The sequence below is a fragment of the Artibeus jamaicensis genome, unplaced genomic scaffold (assembly GCF_021234435.1).
Source record: "Artibeus jamaicensis isolate MK-2021 breed Jamaican fruit bat unplaced genomic scaffold, CSHL_Jam_final contig_471, whole genome shotgun sequence".
NCBI lineage: Eukaryota > Metazoa > Chordata > Mammalia > Chiroptera > Phyllostomidae > Artibeus > Artibeus jamaicensis.
Window position 1 is genome coordinate 529,959 of NW_026521850.1, and position 16,373 is coordinate 546,331.

The 16,373-nt window shown below is 65.6% G+C and overlaps 2 protein-coding genes across 15 annotated transcripts; one reads left to right on the plus strand and one right to left on the minus strand.

Moving 5' to 3' along the window:
- The first annotated feature begins 2,451 nt into the window (after positions 1 to 2,451).
- Positions 2,452 to 6,480, plus strand: ENTPD8 (ectonucleoside triphosphate diphosphohydrolase 8). Of its 2 annotated transcripts, none has more exons than XM_037127696.2 (10): positions 2,452 to 2,488; positions 3,647 to 3,791; positions 3,866 to 4,006; positions 4,508 to 4,719; positions 4,811 to 4,970; positions 5,057 to 5,287; positions 5,373 to 5,636; positions 5,772 to 5,882; positions 6,049 to 6,183; positions 6,266 to 6,480. In XM_037127696.2, exons 2-10 carry the CDS (start codon positions 3,666 to 3,668, stop codon positions 6,455 to 6,457), a joined length of 1,572 nt encoding a protein of 523 aa, XP_036983591.2. In that variant the 5' UTR covers positions 2,452 to 2,488; positions 3,647 to 3,665; the 3' UTR covers positions 6,458 to 6,480. The 2 variants fall into 2 exon arrangements, with proteins under 2 accessions (XP_036983591.2, XP_036983590.2); XM_037127695.2 differs by having other exon boundaries at positions 3,866 to 3,983; positions 4,569 to 4,719.
- Positions 6,481 to 6,889: 409 nt separating this feature from the next.
- NOXA1 (NADPH oxidase activator 1) lies at positions 6,890 to 14,915 on the minus strand. 13 transcript variants are annotated; one of them, XM_053667832.1, is made up of 14 exons: positions 14,494 to 14,915; positions 12,560 to 12,642; positions 11,792 to 11,900; positions 10,873 to 11,007; positions 10,553 to 10,660; positions 9,645 to 9,683; positions 9,333 to 9,376; positions 8,673 to 8,808; positions 8,246 to 8,285; positions 8,015 to 8,073; positions 7,664 to 7,797; positions 7,409 to 7,523; positions 7,199 to 7,313; positions 6,981 to 7,102 (listed from the first exon to the last, which is right to left on the minus strand). In XM_053667832.1, the coding sequence occupies exons 1-14, from the start codon at positions 14,668 to 14,670 to the stop codon at positions 6,981 to 6,983; spliced, it is 1,416 nt and encodes a 471-aa protein (XP_053523807.1). In that variant the 5' UTR covers positions 14,671 to 14,915. The 13 variants fall into 13 exon arrangements, with proteins under 13 accessions (XP_053523808.1, XP_053523806.1, XP_053523807.1 ...); XM_053667833.1 differs by lacking the exon at positions 7,409 to 7,523 and having other exon boundaries at positions 6,890 to 7,102; positions 7,199 to 7,283; XM_053667828.1 differs by having other exon boundaries at positions 6,981 to 7,313.
- Positions 14,916 to 16,373: the final 1,458 nt, after the last annotated feature.

A 16,373-nucleotide genomic window follows, 5' to 3' on the forward strand; every position in this document is an offset into this window, starting at 1 on the left:
ACCCCTCGCTCCCGAGGTGTCCCTCCTGATTTTTATCCACCACACGTGGCTGTGGGACCGTCGGTTTCGCATCTCCATGCCTCCCCGTACGTGTCCGCTCCTTTCGGCACATCGCCACATCTCCGCCTGTCCTACCAGTCCGGATAAATGTGGCTTCTTTAAATCTTTGCTTGTCGGACTTCCATACGGCTCAATTTTCTGATGAGTCTGGGTGGCATTTGTTCTGTAGTCTAGTTGTCATTTTTGCTGTCATTGTGTAAGGAGTCAGAGGGTGGTTGCCTGCACCTCCATCTTGATTGGAAGTCTCAAATTATAAAGACGTACTGGATCTTATTCTGGAAACTAGAAAATGCTGGTGGAAAAAAAATTTAAACATCTAAATCCTTTATAAATTGTGTTCTTAGGTTGGAAAACTCAAAAGTGTAAAATACCAATTCTCCGTTAAGGGATCACAGATTTAACATAACGCCAATCAAAATTTCAGGAGTATATTTTTTATATATGGAAGGGCAGAGGAATTAAAACAGCTAGAACAACATCAGAAAAGAAGAACAAGGTTGGAGGACTCACACTGCAGAATATTAACACTTAGTAGTTGGCTGCAGCGATTGAGACAGTCGCGATTGTGGGTCAGAAATAGAACGGTACAACCCTGGCTGGTGTAGCTCAGTGGATTGAGCGCGGGCCTGCGAACCAGACAATCGCGGTCCGATTCCCAGTCAGGGCACATGCCAGGGTTGCAGGCAGGTTCCCTGCAGGCCAGTTCCCAGCAGGGGGTGCACGAAAGGCAACCATACATTGATGTTTCTTCCCCTCTCTCCTTCCCTTCCCCTCTAAAGATAAATAAATTTAAAAAATCTTAAAAAAAAAACCGGTACAAACATGGCCATTCGTGCAAGGATGGGAAGGCGCTCACAGAGCAAGGGCAGTGTCTGCAAGCAGCGCTTATCCACTGCAGAGAGAGTGCACCTGGGCCTAAGCCCCGCACCTCACACGGCCATGCACGCCCTACCAGTCAGTGGGCGAACGCCTAGGGGCCACGCCGAGCCCGACAGCCCGAGATTAAATCCCCCGCAAGACAGACGATGTGGACGAGACGCAGCGAACACCAGACGGATGAGGCTGCCACTGGTGCACCGCGACCTGCTGTCCCTACAGCACACGTTTTTTTGAGAGGCAGACAAAGTGCATCCTGAAGTGAGGGCAGAAACATACAGCACAGTAAACGCATTGGCTTATTGTGTGTAAGTTGTTCATGAGCAACTATCACATCCTGTACACAATTGTTATGCTCTTAGGTGGCAGGCAGCAAAGATTTGCTTTGCCAAAAAATAAGTAAGTAGTCCCAGCTGCTGTAGCTCACTGGGCTGAGTGCCGGCCTGTGAACCAAACGGTCTCCAGTTCGATTCCCAGTCAGGGCACAGGCCTGGGTTGCAGGCCAGATTCCTGTAGGGGCTGCATGAGAGGCAACCAAACACTGATGTTTCTCTCCCTCCCTCCTTCCCTTTTCCTCTCTCTAAAAATAAATAAAAATCTTAAAAAAAAAGAAAAGAAAGAAAGAAAGTGGAGGGTCTAGAAATGCCTTGGACAGGGGCGGCCGGCCGTGCAGTTGGCCTCAGCTGGGTGCAGAGGGGGGGTGCTGGGCACCCACAGTAGCCAGTGGGTCTTGGCCACGTGCTGAGTGGAAGAAACCAGGCTCCGTCCACCCCCGGGATCCCAAAGACGGCTGCTGAAAGGGGGCTGGTACCTGCAGTGGGGCAGCCAGGGGCTCGGCCACAGGGGCTCCGGGCCAGGAGGGCCCCGAGGCGGCTGTGCACAAAGGGGCGACCAGGTTGCGGTCCTCTGTGTGCAGCGCCCCACCGCCCGGCGCTCTCGCCCCTGAGGACAGACTGCACAACAGGCTGGGCCGCCTCCTGGCCTTTGCTCTGGCTGAGCCTGGGCCTTCCACCTTTCCTGGTCACCTGACTGACCTGCCCTGGCACTCAGCCTCTGGCGGGGGGAGGGGAGGGTCAGAGGGTGAAGTCCAGCACCGGCCAAGGAGAGGCGGGGCCCACCGGCTGTGGTCCCGAGGCAGGGCGGGCAGAGGGGGTGACACCCCTGGGCGGCAGGGGCCTGGAGGGACCCTCAGCAGTGAGGGGATGACCCTGGGCAGGGGCCGGAGCCCCATTCCACTGAGACCCGGTCGCTGGTCTGTGCGCTGGGCGTGGGCTGCCACTCGGGGTGGGCGGCTCTGGCCAGCAGCTCGCCTGCTTCAGGCTCCGCCACCCTCCTGGCTGCAGACCCAGATCCGGGAGGCTGGTGAGTAACTGGCGGGCGGGGGCAGAGGGGGTTGGGACCGGGAGGGAGAGGCAGGCTGGACAGAACCTGGCCGGTGCCTGAGAGAGCAGGCCAGCCTTCTGCTCGCTGCAGCGGCTGCCCACCGGCCCAGGTAAGGGGGCTTTTCTGGTCCAGGGCTCCGTCCTGGTCTGGGCGAATCTGTACCAGTCAGGTGAGTGCTGCCCTGGTTTGGGGCGCTGTTCTGGTCTGGGGTGGCCTGTCCTGGTCTGGGGGCGTTGTTCTGGTCTGGGGGTGCTGTCCTGGTCTGGGGTGGTCTGTCCTGGTCTGGGGGGAGCTCAGGCTTGGGGCTCACCTGGTGCATCCCCTGCAGGTGGGGTGTGACATGGGGTCCTGGTGTCCCTGGCACCTGCCTGGCACCCACTTCTTTGTCACTGTGAGGTGAGAGGTGGCCTGTGGCCTGCGCGCTGGTTGACGACACAGGCTGGTCCCCTCGAGGCCTCTCCTGACTGTAGCTCAAGCAGGTCGCCTGTCTTCTCCGCACCCCCATCTTCCCTCTGGGATCAGAGCCACATGGCCGGTGGCAGTCCCCACGGCCAGAGGCCTGGACAAAGCGCAGGGACAGGAGATATGATACAAAACCCCGTGACCCCAGAGTGCTGCCACCTGGAGATCGGCTTCCCTGGGCAGTGGTGCCGGCCCCAGGCTCCTGGTAACCCCGAAAGCACGGCCAGCTTGAGAGCCCTGTGTTCCTGGGTCAGCGGCGGCCAGCGCCGGGGCCATCCGGGGCCAGCCAAAAAGTTTCAACGCAGAGACCCCGCAGGTGGGGTTTTCAAGCAGAAACCAGATGTTTGTCAACTCCGCCTCCAGGTCCTTTTGTGAGAAGATGTGCTTCCCTCGGCCCCACCGCCCCCACCACCTGGGCCACGGGAGGTCCCCCGGCGCCCACCGGTTCAGGCTCGACCTCAGGGCCCCAGAGAAAGCCCCTCCTGGGGGGGCCCTAAGGGTGGGGCCCGGAGAGGAGGCAGGTGGGCGGGAGCTGGTGTCCTGGGCCTGGAAGTTCAGCCCAGAGCTGACCGCAGAGCTGGGAGCGAGGCAGGAGGGGAGCAGGGTTTCGGGCCCGGGCACCGCGAGGGCCGGGCAGGCAGCGCCACTGGTGCTGCCTCAGGGCAGCGTCAGAAAGGGGCCGCCCTGGGCGGGCGTGGTGGGCCTCCAGGTGCCTGGTGCGCACATCCCCTCCAAACCTGCCCCGCCCAGGCTCCCAGGCGTGGCCTTCAGCCCTGCCCTTTCACCTGGTGAGCACCGCTGCGCCCCAGGAGCGCCAGGTGGCGGGGTCTGCCCGCTGCTGCCCGCCATTGCCTTATGCCCCCAGGTGCAGCCCTGCCCCCACCATGAGGCTGACCTGCAAGGAGTGGGTCCTCACGGCCCTGCTGGGCGTCACTGCAGCCTCGGCCCTGACCACACTCATTCTCATCCTGGTGGAGGCCACCGATGTCCTGCTGCCCACGGACACCAAGGTGTGCTCCCAGTCCCTGGGCCGGGGGCGGGAGGGGCCAGGCCTGCGCCATCCTGAACCCCGTGTCCCTCCCAGTTTGGGGTCGTGCTGGACGCAGGGTCCTCCCACACATCCCTCTTCGTGTATCGGTGGCCGGCAGACAAGGAGAACGACACGGGTGTGGTCAGCCAGGCCCTGGCCTGCAGGGTGACAGGTCAGTGGGCCAGTCTGCCAAAGGTGGGCGATGTCGGGGGCCCTGCCGACTGGGCCTCCCTGCTGGGCGGGGCTAGGAGGCAGCGCAGGCTGGTGTCCATCCCTGGGCGGGTCACCCTAAAGGGACTTCCGGAGGTCGAGTGGGCTGCCCCAGGTGGCACGGCCAGTCAGGGCGGGGCGGGGCCAGAGCCTGCCAGGGCCTCCTGGAGTCCGGATGGTGGGGCCCCGCCTGAGCCTGCGGTCCTGCCTCCTCCGGCTTCGGGGACGCCTGGGGTTCCTGCAGCTGTGGTCCCCTCCTGCCTGCCCCTGCAGGGCTGCCTCCCTGGGTCTCAGTCCCCTCTCCGTTCTCTCATGAGGGCCCTGTCCCACCACGGGGGTCCCCTAGGGGAATCCAGGAGAATCAGCTTGAGGCCCCTACTGACGTCTGCAAAGACTTTTTCACAAAGAAGGCCATGCTGGAAGGTTCTAGGGGGCGGTGAGGCGACATGGACACACCTTTTGGGGACCACTGTCCAACCCCCGCAGGCCCTCTCAGCCCAGCCAGCCTTCTGGGCCTGCAGCCTGGTCCCAGAGTGCTGTGTTTCAGGGCCTGGCCTCTCCTCGTATGCCTCCGACCCCGCCCAGGCCGGCGAGAGCCTGGAGGGCTGCCTGGAGGAGGCGCTGGCCGTGATCCCAGCAGCCCAGCACCAGCAAACGCCGATGTTCCTGGGGGCCACAGCCGGCATGAGGCTGCTCAGGTGGGGGCCGGCACTCCCCGAGGGCAGGTGGGCGGGTGGACAGGCGGGCAGGCCCCCTGAAGACCTCAGCCCCGCTCCCTCTCCCTCGCAGCCAGAAGAACAGCTCTCAGGCAGCGGCCATCTTCGCAGCGGTCACCCAGGCCCTGGGCCGAGCCCCCCTCGACTTCTGGGGTGCTGAGCTCCTGCCTGGTCAGGACGAAGGTGCCTTCGGTTGGATCACCATTAACTATGTCCTGGGCTTGCTGGTCAAGGTGGGTGGGCGGCCCCGGGGCGGGGGCTGGAGGAGCAGGACTGGCCCGACCCGGCCGGTCCACACAGTGCCTGTGTGTGTGCTCAGTGCTCTTTCTCTGGAGAGTGGATCCGGCCTCCAGAGGGGACGCTGGTGGGCGCCCTGGACTTGGGTGGGGCCTCCACCCAGATCACCTTCGTGCCCGGAGGCCCCGTTCAGGACAAGAGCACGCAGGCCACCTTCCGCCTCTACGGCTTTGAGCACAGTGTCTACACCCACAGCTACCCCTGCTTTGGGCGCAGTGAGATGCTGAACAGGCTCCTGGCCCAGCTGGTGCAGGTGGGCTCTCCCGGGGGAGGGGACCCGACGGCCGAGCCCCTGCTCCCTGGCAGGTGCTCAGGGCTACCTCCCGCCTTCTCTGCAGAGAAGCCCCTCCCACCTGGTCCGCCACCCCTGCTACCACAGTGGCTACCAGGACACACTGTCCCTGGCCCACCTGTTTGAGTCGCCTTGTGTGCAGGCCACAGCCCTCCCCCACCTGCCCCCGAACCTGACCGTGGAAGGGACCGGGAACCCCAGGGCCTGTGTCTCAGCCATCCGGGAGCTCTTCAACTTCTCCAGCTGCGAGGGCCGAGGAGACTGCGCTTTCAATGGGGTCTACCAGCCCCCCGTGCTGGGCCCGTTCTATGTGAGCCCCTGGGGCCCGGGACCAGGCGGACCCAGGACTCTGGGCTCTTGGGGACTCTGCGCCCGGCGTGGGGAGGGGAGACTGGCGCTGCCCCAGCACAGAGACACCTGTGCACAGAGGCCTGTCCCCCCACAGGCTTTCTCCAGCTTCTACTACACCTTCCACTTCCTGAACCTCACCTCTGGGCAGTCGCTGGCCACTGCCAACACCACCGTCTGGGAGTTCTGCCAGAAAACCTGGAGGCAGGTGGGTGCCCCGGGGGCCGCCCGGGCCACCGCTTGTCCGAGCGGGGACTGGGGGACCCCACCCCAGACAGCGTGACCACTGGGGTTGGGGGAGGTGTGGAAGAGAGGACCGGCCCCGGCGGCCCAGGAGGCGTGGCTTCACCTGGCTGCTGGCCCTCTCGGCCCAGGTGGAGGAGGCCGCGGCCGGGCAGGACAGCCAGCTGCGTGACTACTGCGCCTCCGGCCTGTACATCCTCACGCTCCTGGTGGACGGCTACGGGTTCAGCGAGCGCACCTGGCCCAGCATCGAGTTCCGCAAGCAGGTGGCTCCCTCCCAGTCCCAGGAAGGGTGGATCAGGGTTGGGGACAGCCCGCCACAGCCCTGACCGCCCGTGTGTCCCCCAGGCCGATGGCACCGACATCGGCTGGACGCTGGGCTACATGCTGAACCTGACCAAGATGATCCCGGCGGAGGCGCCTGCCCAGTGGCGGGCGCAGAGCTACGGCGTCTGGGTGGCCGGTGTCACCTTTGTGGTGCTGACCCTCGGGGCCATCCTCACTGCTGCCGCCGCCCTGCTGCTCTGGCCCCGGGACTAAGCACCCAGCTGGGCCACCCAGCCCGGATGCCGGCGCTGGCCGGGACCTCTCCGAGCCCCTGACCGTGCGGCCTCGGAGGGGGCTGGTCCTGGGGGCTCTGACCTGAGTTGCTCTGGCCGAGGAGGCGGTGCCGTGGCCCCCACTGGAGCCTCCTCACCAGTGGCGTCTCTGTCCGGGCACCTGGGTCCCCTCCACTGTGCTTTCCGGGGCAGCGGGTACTTCCTGCACAGCTGCCCACTGCCAGGCCTGCCGGGCACTGGAGGGACTATGCGCTGGGTCAAGCCCAGGAGAGGGGACTGATGGCCGGAGCAGAGGGGGCCCAACTCCCTGGGGGGGCAGGCAGGGGGCCCAGCATCCTCAGGAGGAGGCCGGGGGAGGCCCCGCCTGGAGCCGAGGAAGAAGGGGTCTCTGGAGCGGCCCCACCCCATGCCCTCAGTCAGGCCTCGAAGTGACCACGCCCAGAACACACCCCGGCCTCGAGGGGAAGCTTTTATTAAAACCCTCTCGCCTGCCACGGCGGTTGTCAGGGCTGGTGTCGACACGGCCGCCGGCGCTCCTCACGCAGGTGGCCGGCCGGGACCACGAAGCACTTGGGGAAGATGCCAACTCGGCCATCACAGTGGCCCTCCAGCCACGCCCGGTCCACTGCAGGGGACGGGGCCTGATGCCAGGTCCGCTCCCAGACCCTGCCTGCCCCGGTGGCCCCAGCAGGTGAGGGGGAGAGGGCGCCGCCTGCCCCACCTTCACACAGGACGTCCACAGCGTCGCCCGGCTGCAGGTCCAAGTCCTCAGGCCGCTCGGCAGAGTAGCTGTGCTGGGCCACCACCTGGCAGAGGACAGGCCGGCCGTCTACTGCCTGTGGCAGAGGGACACTGCAGGGTCAGCTGGCACCAGAGGGTCCTTCCCAAGACCGCCCCACGCTGGCCCAGGCCCTGGCTTCCTGAGGCTCACCTGGCACCGGAGCTGCAGCCCTGCAGGGCCAGAAGCCGCGTCCTGCCAGGCCGGCTGCGGCACCTGCCCCTCGAGCAGGGGGACCCAGCGCCCACTCTCACCAGGCTCTCGGTAACTGCAAAGGGGCCCATCAGCGTGGCCAGCAAGGGGCTGCCGGCCTGTGCAGGCCAGGGCTGTGGGCGGCTGCCGACTCTGGCACCACAGCCTCTGGTACCATGGCCCCGGTGCCCCCTCCCTGGGCTGAGAGGGGCCCACCTGAGCTGCCCGCACCGGGCCTGGGCAGGGAGGGCCTTGCACAGCAGGGCCCGCAGGCTGGACAGGCTGGCTCCTCTCGGGGCCTCCAGGGCCAGGGTGAAGGCACACTGCACCGTGACGGCCACTCCCTGGGGCTGGGCAGAAAGATGGCGGGTCTCTGAGGCCCCAGATCTTCGGGGCCATGGGCAGCTTTGGGCCCAGGGGCAGGGGACGTGGTGAGGTCCCGTACTGGGAGGGTGGAAGGGGCTGGGTCTAAGGGACTGTACAGCTTCTTAGCTGGGACCCCTGGGGCCACTCAGGGACGGACTGATCTTGGGGCCCCCTCACTCCTGGGAAGTAAGGACCTCTCACCCCAGCACCCACCGGGTCTTCAGAGGACTCTCGGTCTGGCCGCCCAGCCGCCGGCCGCCCTGATGAGGGGGATAAAGGAGGGGCTCAGCTGGCCATCGGGGAGCATTTTGGAGGAGCTGCCAGCCCCGCCCACAGGGAGGCCGCCAGCTTCCCTGTCTGACCATTGCCTGCTCCCGCAACCCCTCCCCCGAGGCCTGTTCCCACCCAGCACAGCAGGCAGGACGCCCTTACCCACAGGAGCCTGCTGGCCAGCCTGCTCCCGGTGGGGTCTCTGCAAGGGAAGCCACGAGTGGGGCCGTGGGTGGGGGCCAGGGGAGGTGGGAGCTTCAGGGACAGCAACTCCCTCCCCTCGGGTCTTCGATAAACTGAATGTGCAACCGCCCCTTCCTCGAGCGGCAGGAAGTGAGGCCCCTGTCCCTCTCTCCTCGGCCAAAGCCCAGGGCCTGGGGCCAACCCGTGTCCAGTAGGGGAGGCCGGGGGACGGGGCCTGACTGAGGCAGGGACGGCCCACAGCAGGGACGTGGGGGACAGGCGAGGAGGCGGTCTGCCCAGCCTGAGACCCTTGTGGTGCCGGCTGTGGCCACTGGTCCCCACACTCAGCCTGGAGTGGGGGGTCCTCCTGGTACTGCGGCCCCGGCCCCTCGCCCGGCCCACTCACCTGCTCAGCCTCGGTGTCAGGCACGTGGTGGTCAGCCCGCCCTGCTGCCTGTCCAGATCCGACCTCCATGGCTGCGCTGGGGGGCGTCCTGGGGCCCAGGGGCGTGCTGACTCCGCGGGGGCCTGTGTCGTGGGCCCTGCGGGGAGGGCGCCCCGTCCTCAGGGCTCACCTCCCCCAGCGCAGCCCACCCGCTGCCTCCGCAGTCAAGGGCTCTACCAAAGGTGGGCCTCAGGGGGGCCCTGAGTGCAGTGATTCAGGGGGCGAGGTGAGGGGCCTGCCCCCACCCCACGAGACCGTCAACGCTTCCGGTGGCAGCAGCCGCCCTCCAGGCCCAGCTGTGGCAGTGGGGTGGCTGTTCAGGGGAGACACGGCCCAGCCCGTGCCCCCACCCCGCCTGCTGCCTGGAGCCCACCGGGGCCTGAGCGGCGGTCAGAGGGTGGCGGCACAGGCCCGGGACAGAGGGTGCCCTGGGCCCCTGCACGGGCCAGGCCACAGGAAGGGCTGAGAGGTCGGACGCCCCCGCACCAGGGGCTTTGGCTGGTCCCAAGCTGAAAAGGGGACGTGGTGGTCCTGGCCTGTAGCTAGGAGTGGCCACGCGGGCGAGCGGGCTCCGCTGCCCCAAAGGAAGCAAGCATGCGGAGGGGCGGCGCCCCTTCCTACCTTGGGCCCGCCCTGGGCCTGGCTCCCCAACCCTGGTCCGGAACCTGCGGGCACAGAGCGACATTTCGCTCAGCGCCCAGACACCCATGGGTGAGGGGCAGGGCAGGGGGACCAGCAGTGCACCCCCAGGCAAGACTGGTGTTCAGACTGCCCCACGGGACGGGACAGCCACCCCCAATGCCCAGAGGAGCGCTGGGGGGTCCTGGCAGGGCTCAGAGCAGGCATCTCCCCGCCTCCTCCACGGGGCATCTCGGGCTCTGACCTGCAAGACGCAGGGCAAAGGGGCTGGGCCGAGGGGCAGTGTCCACCCACCTGGGGCTGCTGAGGGCCAGTGCCAGAGGCCACCACCACCTGATGAGGGACAGCAAAGGGACGGCCGAGTCGGAGGTGCCCAGCCACACCCCCGGGGGCCCGGGGCTTCCCAGCCCTGGATGCCTGCCTGCGCCCCAAGCCTCCCCTCTGCTGGGCGGGGCCAGACCGCCCAAGGGCCGGCCAGGTGAGGAGACAAGCTGGGTGGAGGAAGGCTCATCGTTTTAACTTATTTTCATGGTACAGATTTAACATTTTTTTGCTTCTTAGAAAGTCTTCTACTGTGAAAAGTCGAGTCGAATGTGATAGGTTAATGCCACCCAGAGCCCCTGCCCCACCCAGCGGGCCGGCCTCCACCAGGGGTCATAGCGAAGGGTTGTCGTGTCTGTGACACCCACTCTCACCGGGGGCCCCAGGCGGCCACACACAGCGCACTGGCCTGCGGTGACCTTGGAGTGTCCGGCTGGCCCAAAGCCACCGGCCCAAAACCAAAGCGACTTTTCCTCTGAGCACACAGGGGCGCACTTGCCCACCTGCGCCCCGTCCTTGGGGACAGGCTGCTCCCCAGTGTCCTGTGATGGCGGTGCTGCCGGCCTGGCCCAAGTGGGCGCAGTGTGGCCAGGCCAGCCCAGCGCGGCCACCCCTGCCCTCGCACTCGGAGGGGCTGCTGGAGCCGGCAGAGCCATGGCAGCACCGGGGCCCCTGCTCTGCCCCTGGTTTTGAGGTCCCAAGTCTGTGAGCCCCATCTGAAAACGTGCCCCCAGCCCCGTGCCCGCCGTCCACCCAGCAGGGCCCGTGCGGGACGTGCACCGGGCCCGCCTGCCCCTGAGAACTCAGCACAGGCCTGGCCGCCTGTCCGTCTCTGGCCCCCAAGTGCCTAGGGCCCGAGAAGCAAGAAGCTGCCTCCTTACCTTGGCCTTGCCCAGGAAATCCATGGGCTTCAGGTGCTCCAGGTGCTGCCTCAGGGGCCGGAAGACCTCGCCCCTGGGGACACTCCGAGGCTGCAGGGTACCCTGTTCCTGGAGGGAGGCCAACCCCACCTCTGGCTGCCCACACCAGCCACAGCCCCTGAGCTCCAGAGCACATGGGGTCACCTGGGCCTCCGCACCTACCCCTAGGTGGTCCTGTGGGGGTCTGTACGTGTGTGAGCACTGGGCCCCACGAGTAGCTCTGAGTCGGCTCAGGAGCCGGGGGGCAGCAGCCGGCCTGGTTCCCCTCGCCCGCCCCTCACCTGCACTTGGGCCAGGGCCCCGCCCAGGTCCCGGCGGGCGCCTTCCGGCCCCTTGGAGACGGCGTCCTCCAGGCTGCGGGCGGCCTCGGCCCAGAGTCCCAGCCGGCACTGCGTCGCTGCCACGTTGAATAGCACCTGGGCCAGGTGAGTGTGGGCGGCGGCCAGGGTCCCCTCCCCCGTCCCACCTCTGGGCCCCACGGTTGCTGAGGCCCAGCCACGCGGAGCCGGCCCGACTCGGGGGATTCGTACCCCAGGATGCCCCCCACCCCGCGGTCTGTCGCTCTGGCCCATCTCCGGGGTGTGGCCCTCTGTCCTGTCCTGTCCTGTCCTCCCGTGTGAAAGGACACGGGGTTGGGCAGCAGGGACTGGCCAGGGACCGTGGGCTCTGTCCCTGTGGCCCATGGGGGACACCACGCTCCTGAAGCCAGCTGGCCACCCTCTAGGGACGCCGAGACAGGGCCCAGTGGGAATCCCCTGCCTTGCTCAGTGCCCTGGGCTGGGGGACACGGGGGGGTCTGTGGACCCGCCCCAGTGCACCTTCCTCCACAGTCCCCGGAGGGCTTCATGACAGCGTGTTTCTGGGTTGCCGGGTATTTGGGGCTTCTTCCCAGTGCCCCTCCCTCAGTGCCCACACTGTCCCCTAGCGAGGCTGCCTTCACTCACCCCGCTCTCCTGGCGGGAAGTGATTCTGGCATCCCCACCCCGCCAGGCCCCAGCCTCCCCGGGGTGGGGGGATAACCAGCAGGGTCCAGGGGGTACCCTGGCCAGAGGGAGCCTCTGTCCACAGCCCCACCTGTGACAGTAACCAGGTGGAAGACAACAGGACCCAGAGGAGGGGGTTTGCAGGAACCGAGGACCTCGAAGGACCACCCGGGCCACCCACCTCTGGACAGCAGTCCCGCAGGCCCCCCTGGCCTACCTCCCAGGCCTGCAGCTTGAAGTGCAGGCCCAGCTGTGTGTAGTCGATGGCCGAGTTCCCCCGCAGCTGGGCCAGGGCCACCTGGAAGTCGGACAGGGCCTCCTGGGACCTGCAGGCAGCGGGGGGGGGGGGGGCAGGGGCCGTCAGTGGGGAAAGGGGCCTGGCTCCATCCCCACCTCCCCCTGACCCAGAGCTCCAGGGACACCTGCTGGGGGCAGTGGCAGTTACTCAAGTCCCCACAGAGCCCTCAAGGGGTCAGTGTGCAGACATGGTTACATTTGGAGTGTGGGGTGGTGCCCAGCTCAGGCCTAGCTCTGCGTTCTGGGCATCTCCCTCCCCTGCCCCTGTCTGCACCCCAGACCCCCTCTGGTACCCCAGCTGTGCCCTGGCCATTTCCCTCCTGCTTCTCAGGACCCCCACTCCCTGCTGCAAGGTCCCCACCCACCATCCCCCCCCTCCAGAGAGGCTGCAGGCTGGGCCTTGTGCCCAGCATGGGGCCCCGTGGGGCTCATCCTGGGGGCCGGGCCTGTCTCTGGGAAGGCAGCGGTGCAGGCAGCCTGGTGAACAGGGCGGACCCCACGCCCCTCTGCCCTTGGTCTCCACAGTGGTCCTGCTACAGCAGACGACGTGGCGAGGAGCAAAGTGGGGGGCGCCTGCAGCATCTGCACCCCACCCCGCAGAGATGAGAGGCCCTGTGGCTCTGCCGCCGTCCCGCTCCCGTCCCGGAGGAGATGGCCCGCAGGAGAGGAGCCAGGGGCCCGTGCTCACCTCTCCAGCTGGAAGTTGGCCACTCCTCGCTGGAAGAAGCCGACAGCCAGGTACACATCCTTGGCCACTGCTTGGTCAAACGCCTGGGAACAAATGTGCCCACGGAATGCCAAGAGCACCAAGGTCTGTAACCCCACGTCACAGACGCACTCCAGATGGATGACCAGCAGTGGGCCCAAGGAATTCTATAAGCCCCCTGAAAGTGCCCCGTGCCAGCCCGGGCCCGTCGGAGCTCGTGCTTGGGCGCACAGGGCCATCCGGGTCCCTCCACCGCCATAACCCAAACCACCCGAGCCCTGAGGGGCCTTGAGAGGGGCTCAGAGCGCAGCGAGGTGGCGTCACAAACCACTTTGTTCACCACGAGGACAAGAAGAAGAGAGGACAAGGGAACAAGCCAGCACATTGACTCAAGCTGCCTCGGGGGGGGTGCCGTTATGAAGGATTTGCGTCTTTTGCAGACCCTATTCTCTGTGGCTCGTTCACAGTGACATACTTCTTGTCCGGCAGGATCAGGGAGAACACCAGCACAGCTCTTCCCGAAACCGCACTCAGAAACAACGCCATCTGTTCCTTCCGGAGACAGAGGCCCCAGAAGGGGTGTGGCGGTCATACTCTACCAGGTCCACCCAGGTTGGGGGCTTGTTGGACTGGATCTGACCCAAGGTTGAAGGTTCTGTGTGTCGACCCCTCCGAGCAAGTACAGCCTGTGTGTGCTGTCCCGCCTGCCCCCTCACCTCGGAGCAGCTCAGGGCTCACGTGGAGCCCACAGAGCACAGCCTGGCCTCCACAGGCCCCTCCTCACCCTGTGCTGCTTCCCAGAACAATGGTTAATGGCAGCTGTTCCACCGCTTTTAAAAATCTCGAATTTCCAACGAATATGCTATTCAGTGGTTACTCGGTTGCATTGACTTTGGACAGCACAAGGCTCCTCCTCTTTGGGGGAGGGGAGAACCGATGGGGCACCCCCTCTCTGGGTGACTCACATTTATGCAGCCGTGATGGCTGAATAGCCAGACAACGCAGTTGCTGCCGAACCAACTGGTGTCCACTGATTGGACGCCCTTCCTCGGTCAGCAAATAAACAGAAAAGGTTACTGAGCGTCTCGGATTCGTATGGGAGGTCAGAAACAGCGGCGGGCCTCCAGTCCCTTCTGGGGGAGGAGTCTGGGAGACACTGACATGGGTACCTCACCACATCACCTCCCGTTCTTCATTCATGCAGTTTTCATCCACCACGTGACGGACCTAGGAACTGGGCTCTTTCCACAGGTTGGGGCCTGTGCGGCACGGGGGTGGGGTGGGGGCACACCAAGCCTTAAAGGACAGAGAGCGGCTCTGTGCTGCCCCCTGGGCGGAGCCAGATGTGCAGGTGCTGCGCATCCCCTGTGTTCCTGGTTCTGTTTTGGGGAGCAGGTTGGGAGACAGGGGAGCCCTCACATCGGGGCTTTGGGCACAGACCTGTCTCCTCACCATCGCCACAGACATCTGCCGAAGCTCCCTGCACCAAACCCTACACCTGCAGGGACAGTAAGCCCCTTCCCAGCCGGATCCAGCCTCAGGCTTGTTTCCAGGTATGTCAGTGCCTCTTCTGAGCACCTGAGCTAGTGTCGGACTGGGCCTTTCCCCGTGACCATACAGTCACGGCACAGTGGAGGCAGTAGGAACCCCTGCACCCCCATGGTGGCCCTGACTCCGCCAAGTCAGGATGAGGGTCCCTCGACCACAGAGCCCTCTCCCGCCTTAGGTGTTCATTGAGGCAGAACACCGGACGGACTTCCCCAGGTGACCCGCGGGAGGAATGGCGGGGCATATCCCTGCAGCTGGGTCTTCCTCACACTGCTCAGCCGCCAGGCGCGGTAAGGGCCCCAGTGCCAGAGAACAGCCTCCCCCAGAAGTGGAGTCTCAGTGACGCACCCTGGGGCTCCCTGGCTCACCCGCAGCGCGGCCTCTGGGTCCCCGGCGAGCAGGTGCACGCAGCCCATATTGAAGCACATTTTTGCGGGCGGCCCCGGGACGCCCGAGAAGAGGCGCAGGGCGCAGCCCCAGTCTCCGCGTGCCACAGCCTGGACGCCCCGCTGCCAGTCGAGCAGCAGGTCCCTGAGCGAGGGCATGGCGGCGTCCGCACCTGTTCGGCCGCAGCGGAAGTCGTTGCTTCCGGGCCGGAGCGCGACAAGTGGCGGGATGGTGTCCCTTGAGGGGTCCGGTGGGATGACGGGGGGACCGAGGACCGCGGAGCAGGGACGTTTGGATCTGGAGGTGGGCTAGGGCTGTGGTGCCCCTTCAAGGCCGGGGGTGGGTCAGGGGCGGAGGACCGCCGGGCACTTGGACACGGGGGATCTGGGTGAGCGGCAGGTGAGCCACACCTCCTGCTGTCCGTGGCGCCCCCTGGCGCCACGTGGCGACAGAGCAGCCCTACGCCTTCCCCCACCGCAACGCCGGCCAGCCCCTCCCACCGCTATGGTCCCGCCCAAACCCCGCCCCAACCAATGGCCCGGCCTCCCGCACCTGGCCCCGCCTCTCGGCGCCAGCCCCGCCTCTACTCTGACCACGACCCCGCCCAACAGGCCAGCCCCTCCGGCGTCTGGCCACGCCCCTTTTCTGTCAGTTCCACTCTAGACTTGTCCCGAAAAGCTCCGAAAATCTTCGAAAAGCTCCGAAAAGCTCCGAGCGCTCGTGTTTGCTTGCCAGCCTCCCACGAGTCTGCTTTGGCCTGGGTGCTCCAGGGAAAGCTGTACGGGTCCGCTGCTGACTCTGCTGCCCGAGCTGGGCCAAGGTTCCGGGCGGGTCCCGCGGGCTCAGGTGAGCGACTCCCTGAGTCGCGGGCCGAGGTTGGGCGGGCTCCGGGGTGGCTGAGGCGCAGGAGGCAGGGCCGCAACCCAGCTCCCTTCAGTGGCCGTTGTCGCCCCCCTTCCCTCCAGCCCACGGGCCGAGTGTGACAGGGGCGGAGCCCTCGTCCTGCGGCTCTGCGGACTGGGGTGCGCGTGGAGCACGTCCTGGGCCACAGGCCACACATGGTCCCCACGCCAGCGGCCAGTGCGGCAGAGGGACACCAATGGGAGGGAACTGGGAGCGGGCCGGCCCAACCCCAGGAGCGGATGCCGGCCTGTTCTGGGAGTCGCACAGAACCAGGCAGCCAGAGGGGAGGCCCCCGGGCTCTCCCGGGGAAGCAGGTGGTGACGGCGACCCAGTCACACTTTTGGGAACCGTCTCTGACGTCCCCGCCGCCCTCCCCAGCGCTCCCCATCTTTCCCGCAGAGATGGGGTCCCAGTGAGCGAGCAGGCGGCACTGGCTGTGTTGTCCCCAAATAGTGGTGGGCAGTGGGCCCTTTTGACCTTAAAAATAAATAAAAGTTATTCTACCAGCAAAATAGATTTATGCGGGAATAGCAAAGAATTGCTATTCGGGACAAGCAAGCTATAGCAAAGGAAGCCCAACAAAACTGAAGCATATTATTTTATGGAGAAAAAGGGGGAAGTTGGGAGAGGTGGTCTCCAGCGGAAGTCCACTGGAGGAAAGTTAGGGGTCAGGGAGGTGACGGTTCTCGCTGGCCCAGCCGCAGGGCAGCCGGTGTCTTGCACAGCCCGCTGGGCCGGTAGGTAGGTAGCTGGTGATTCTGTCCTGGGAGGCGGTCCACAGCGCCCCCTCCTGCCCGACTCCACTTGAAACGAAGTTTACTTCGGTTCTTAGTCCACGAGGTTCCCCAGAAAAACAGTGTAACACCTGCACCCAGAAGAAGCGATTCATGGATATTTAGAAATTAGCTCAAGCAGTCGTGGGGGCCGCAGACCCTGGCAGCGCTGATGCTGAGACTCA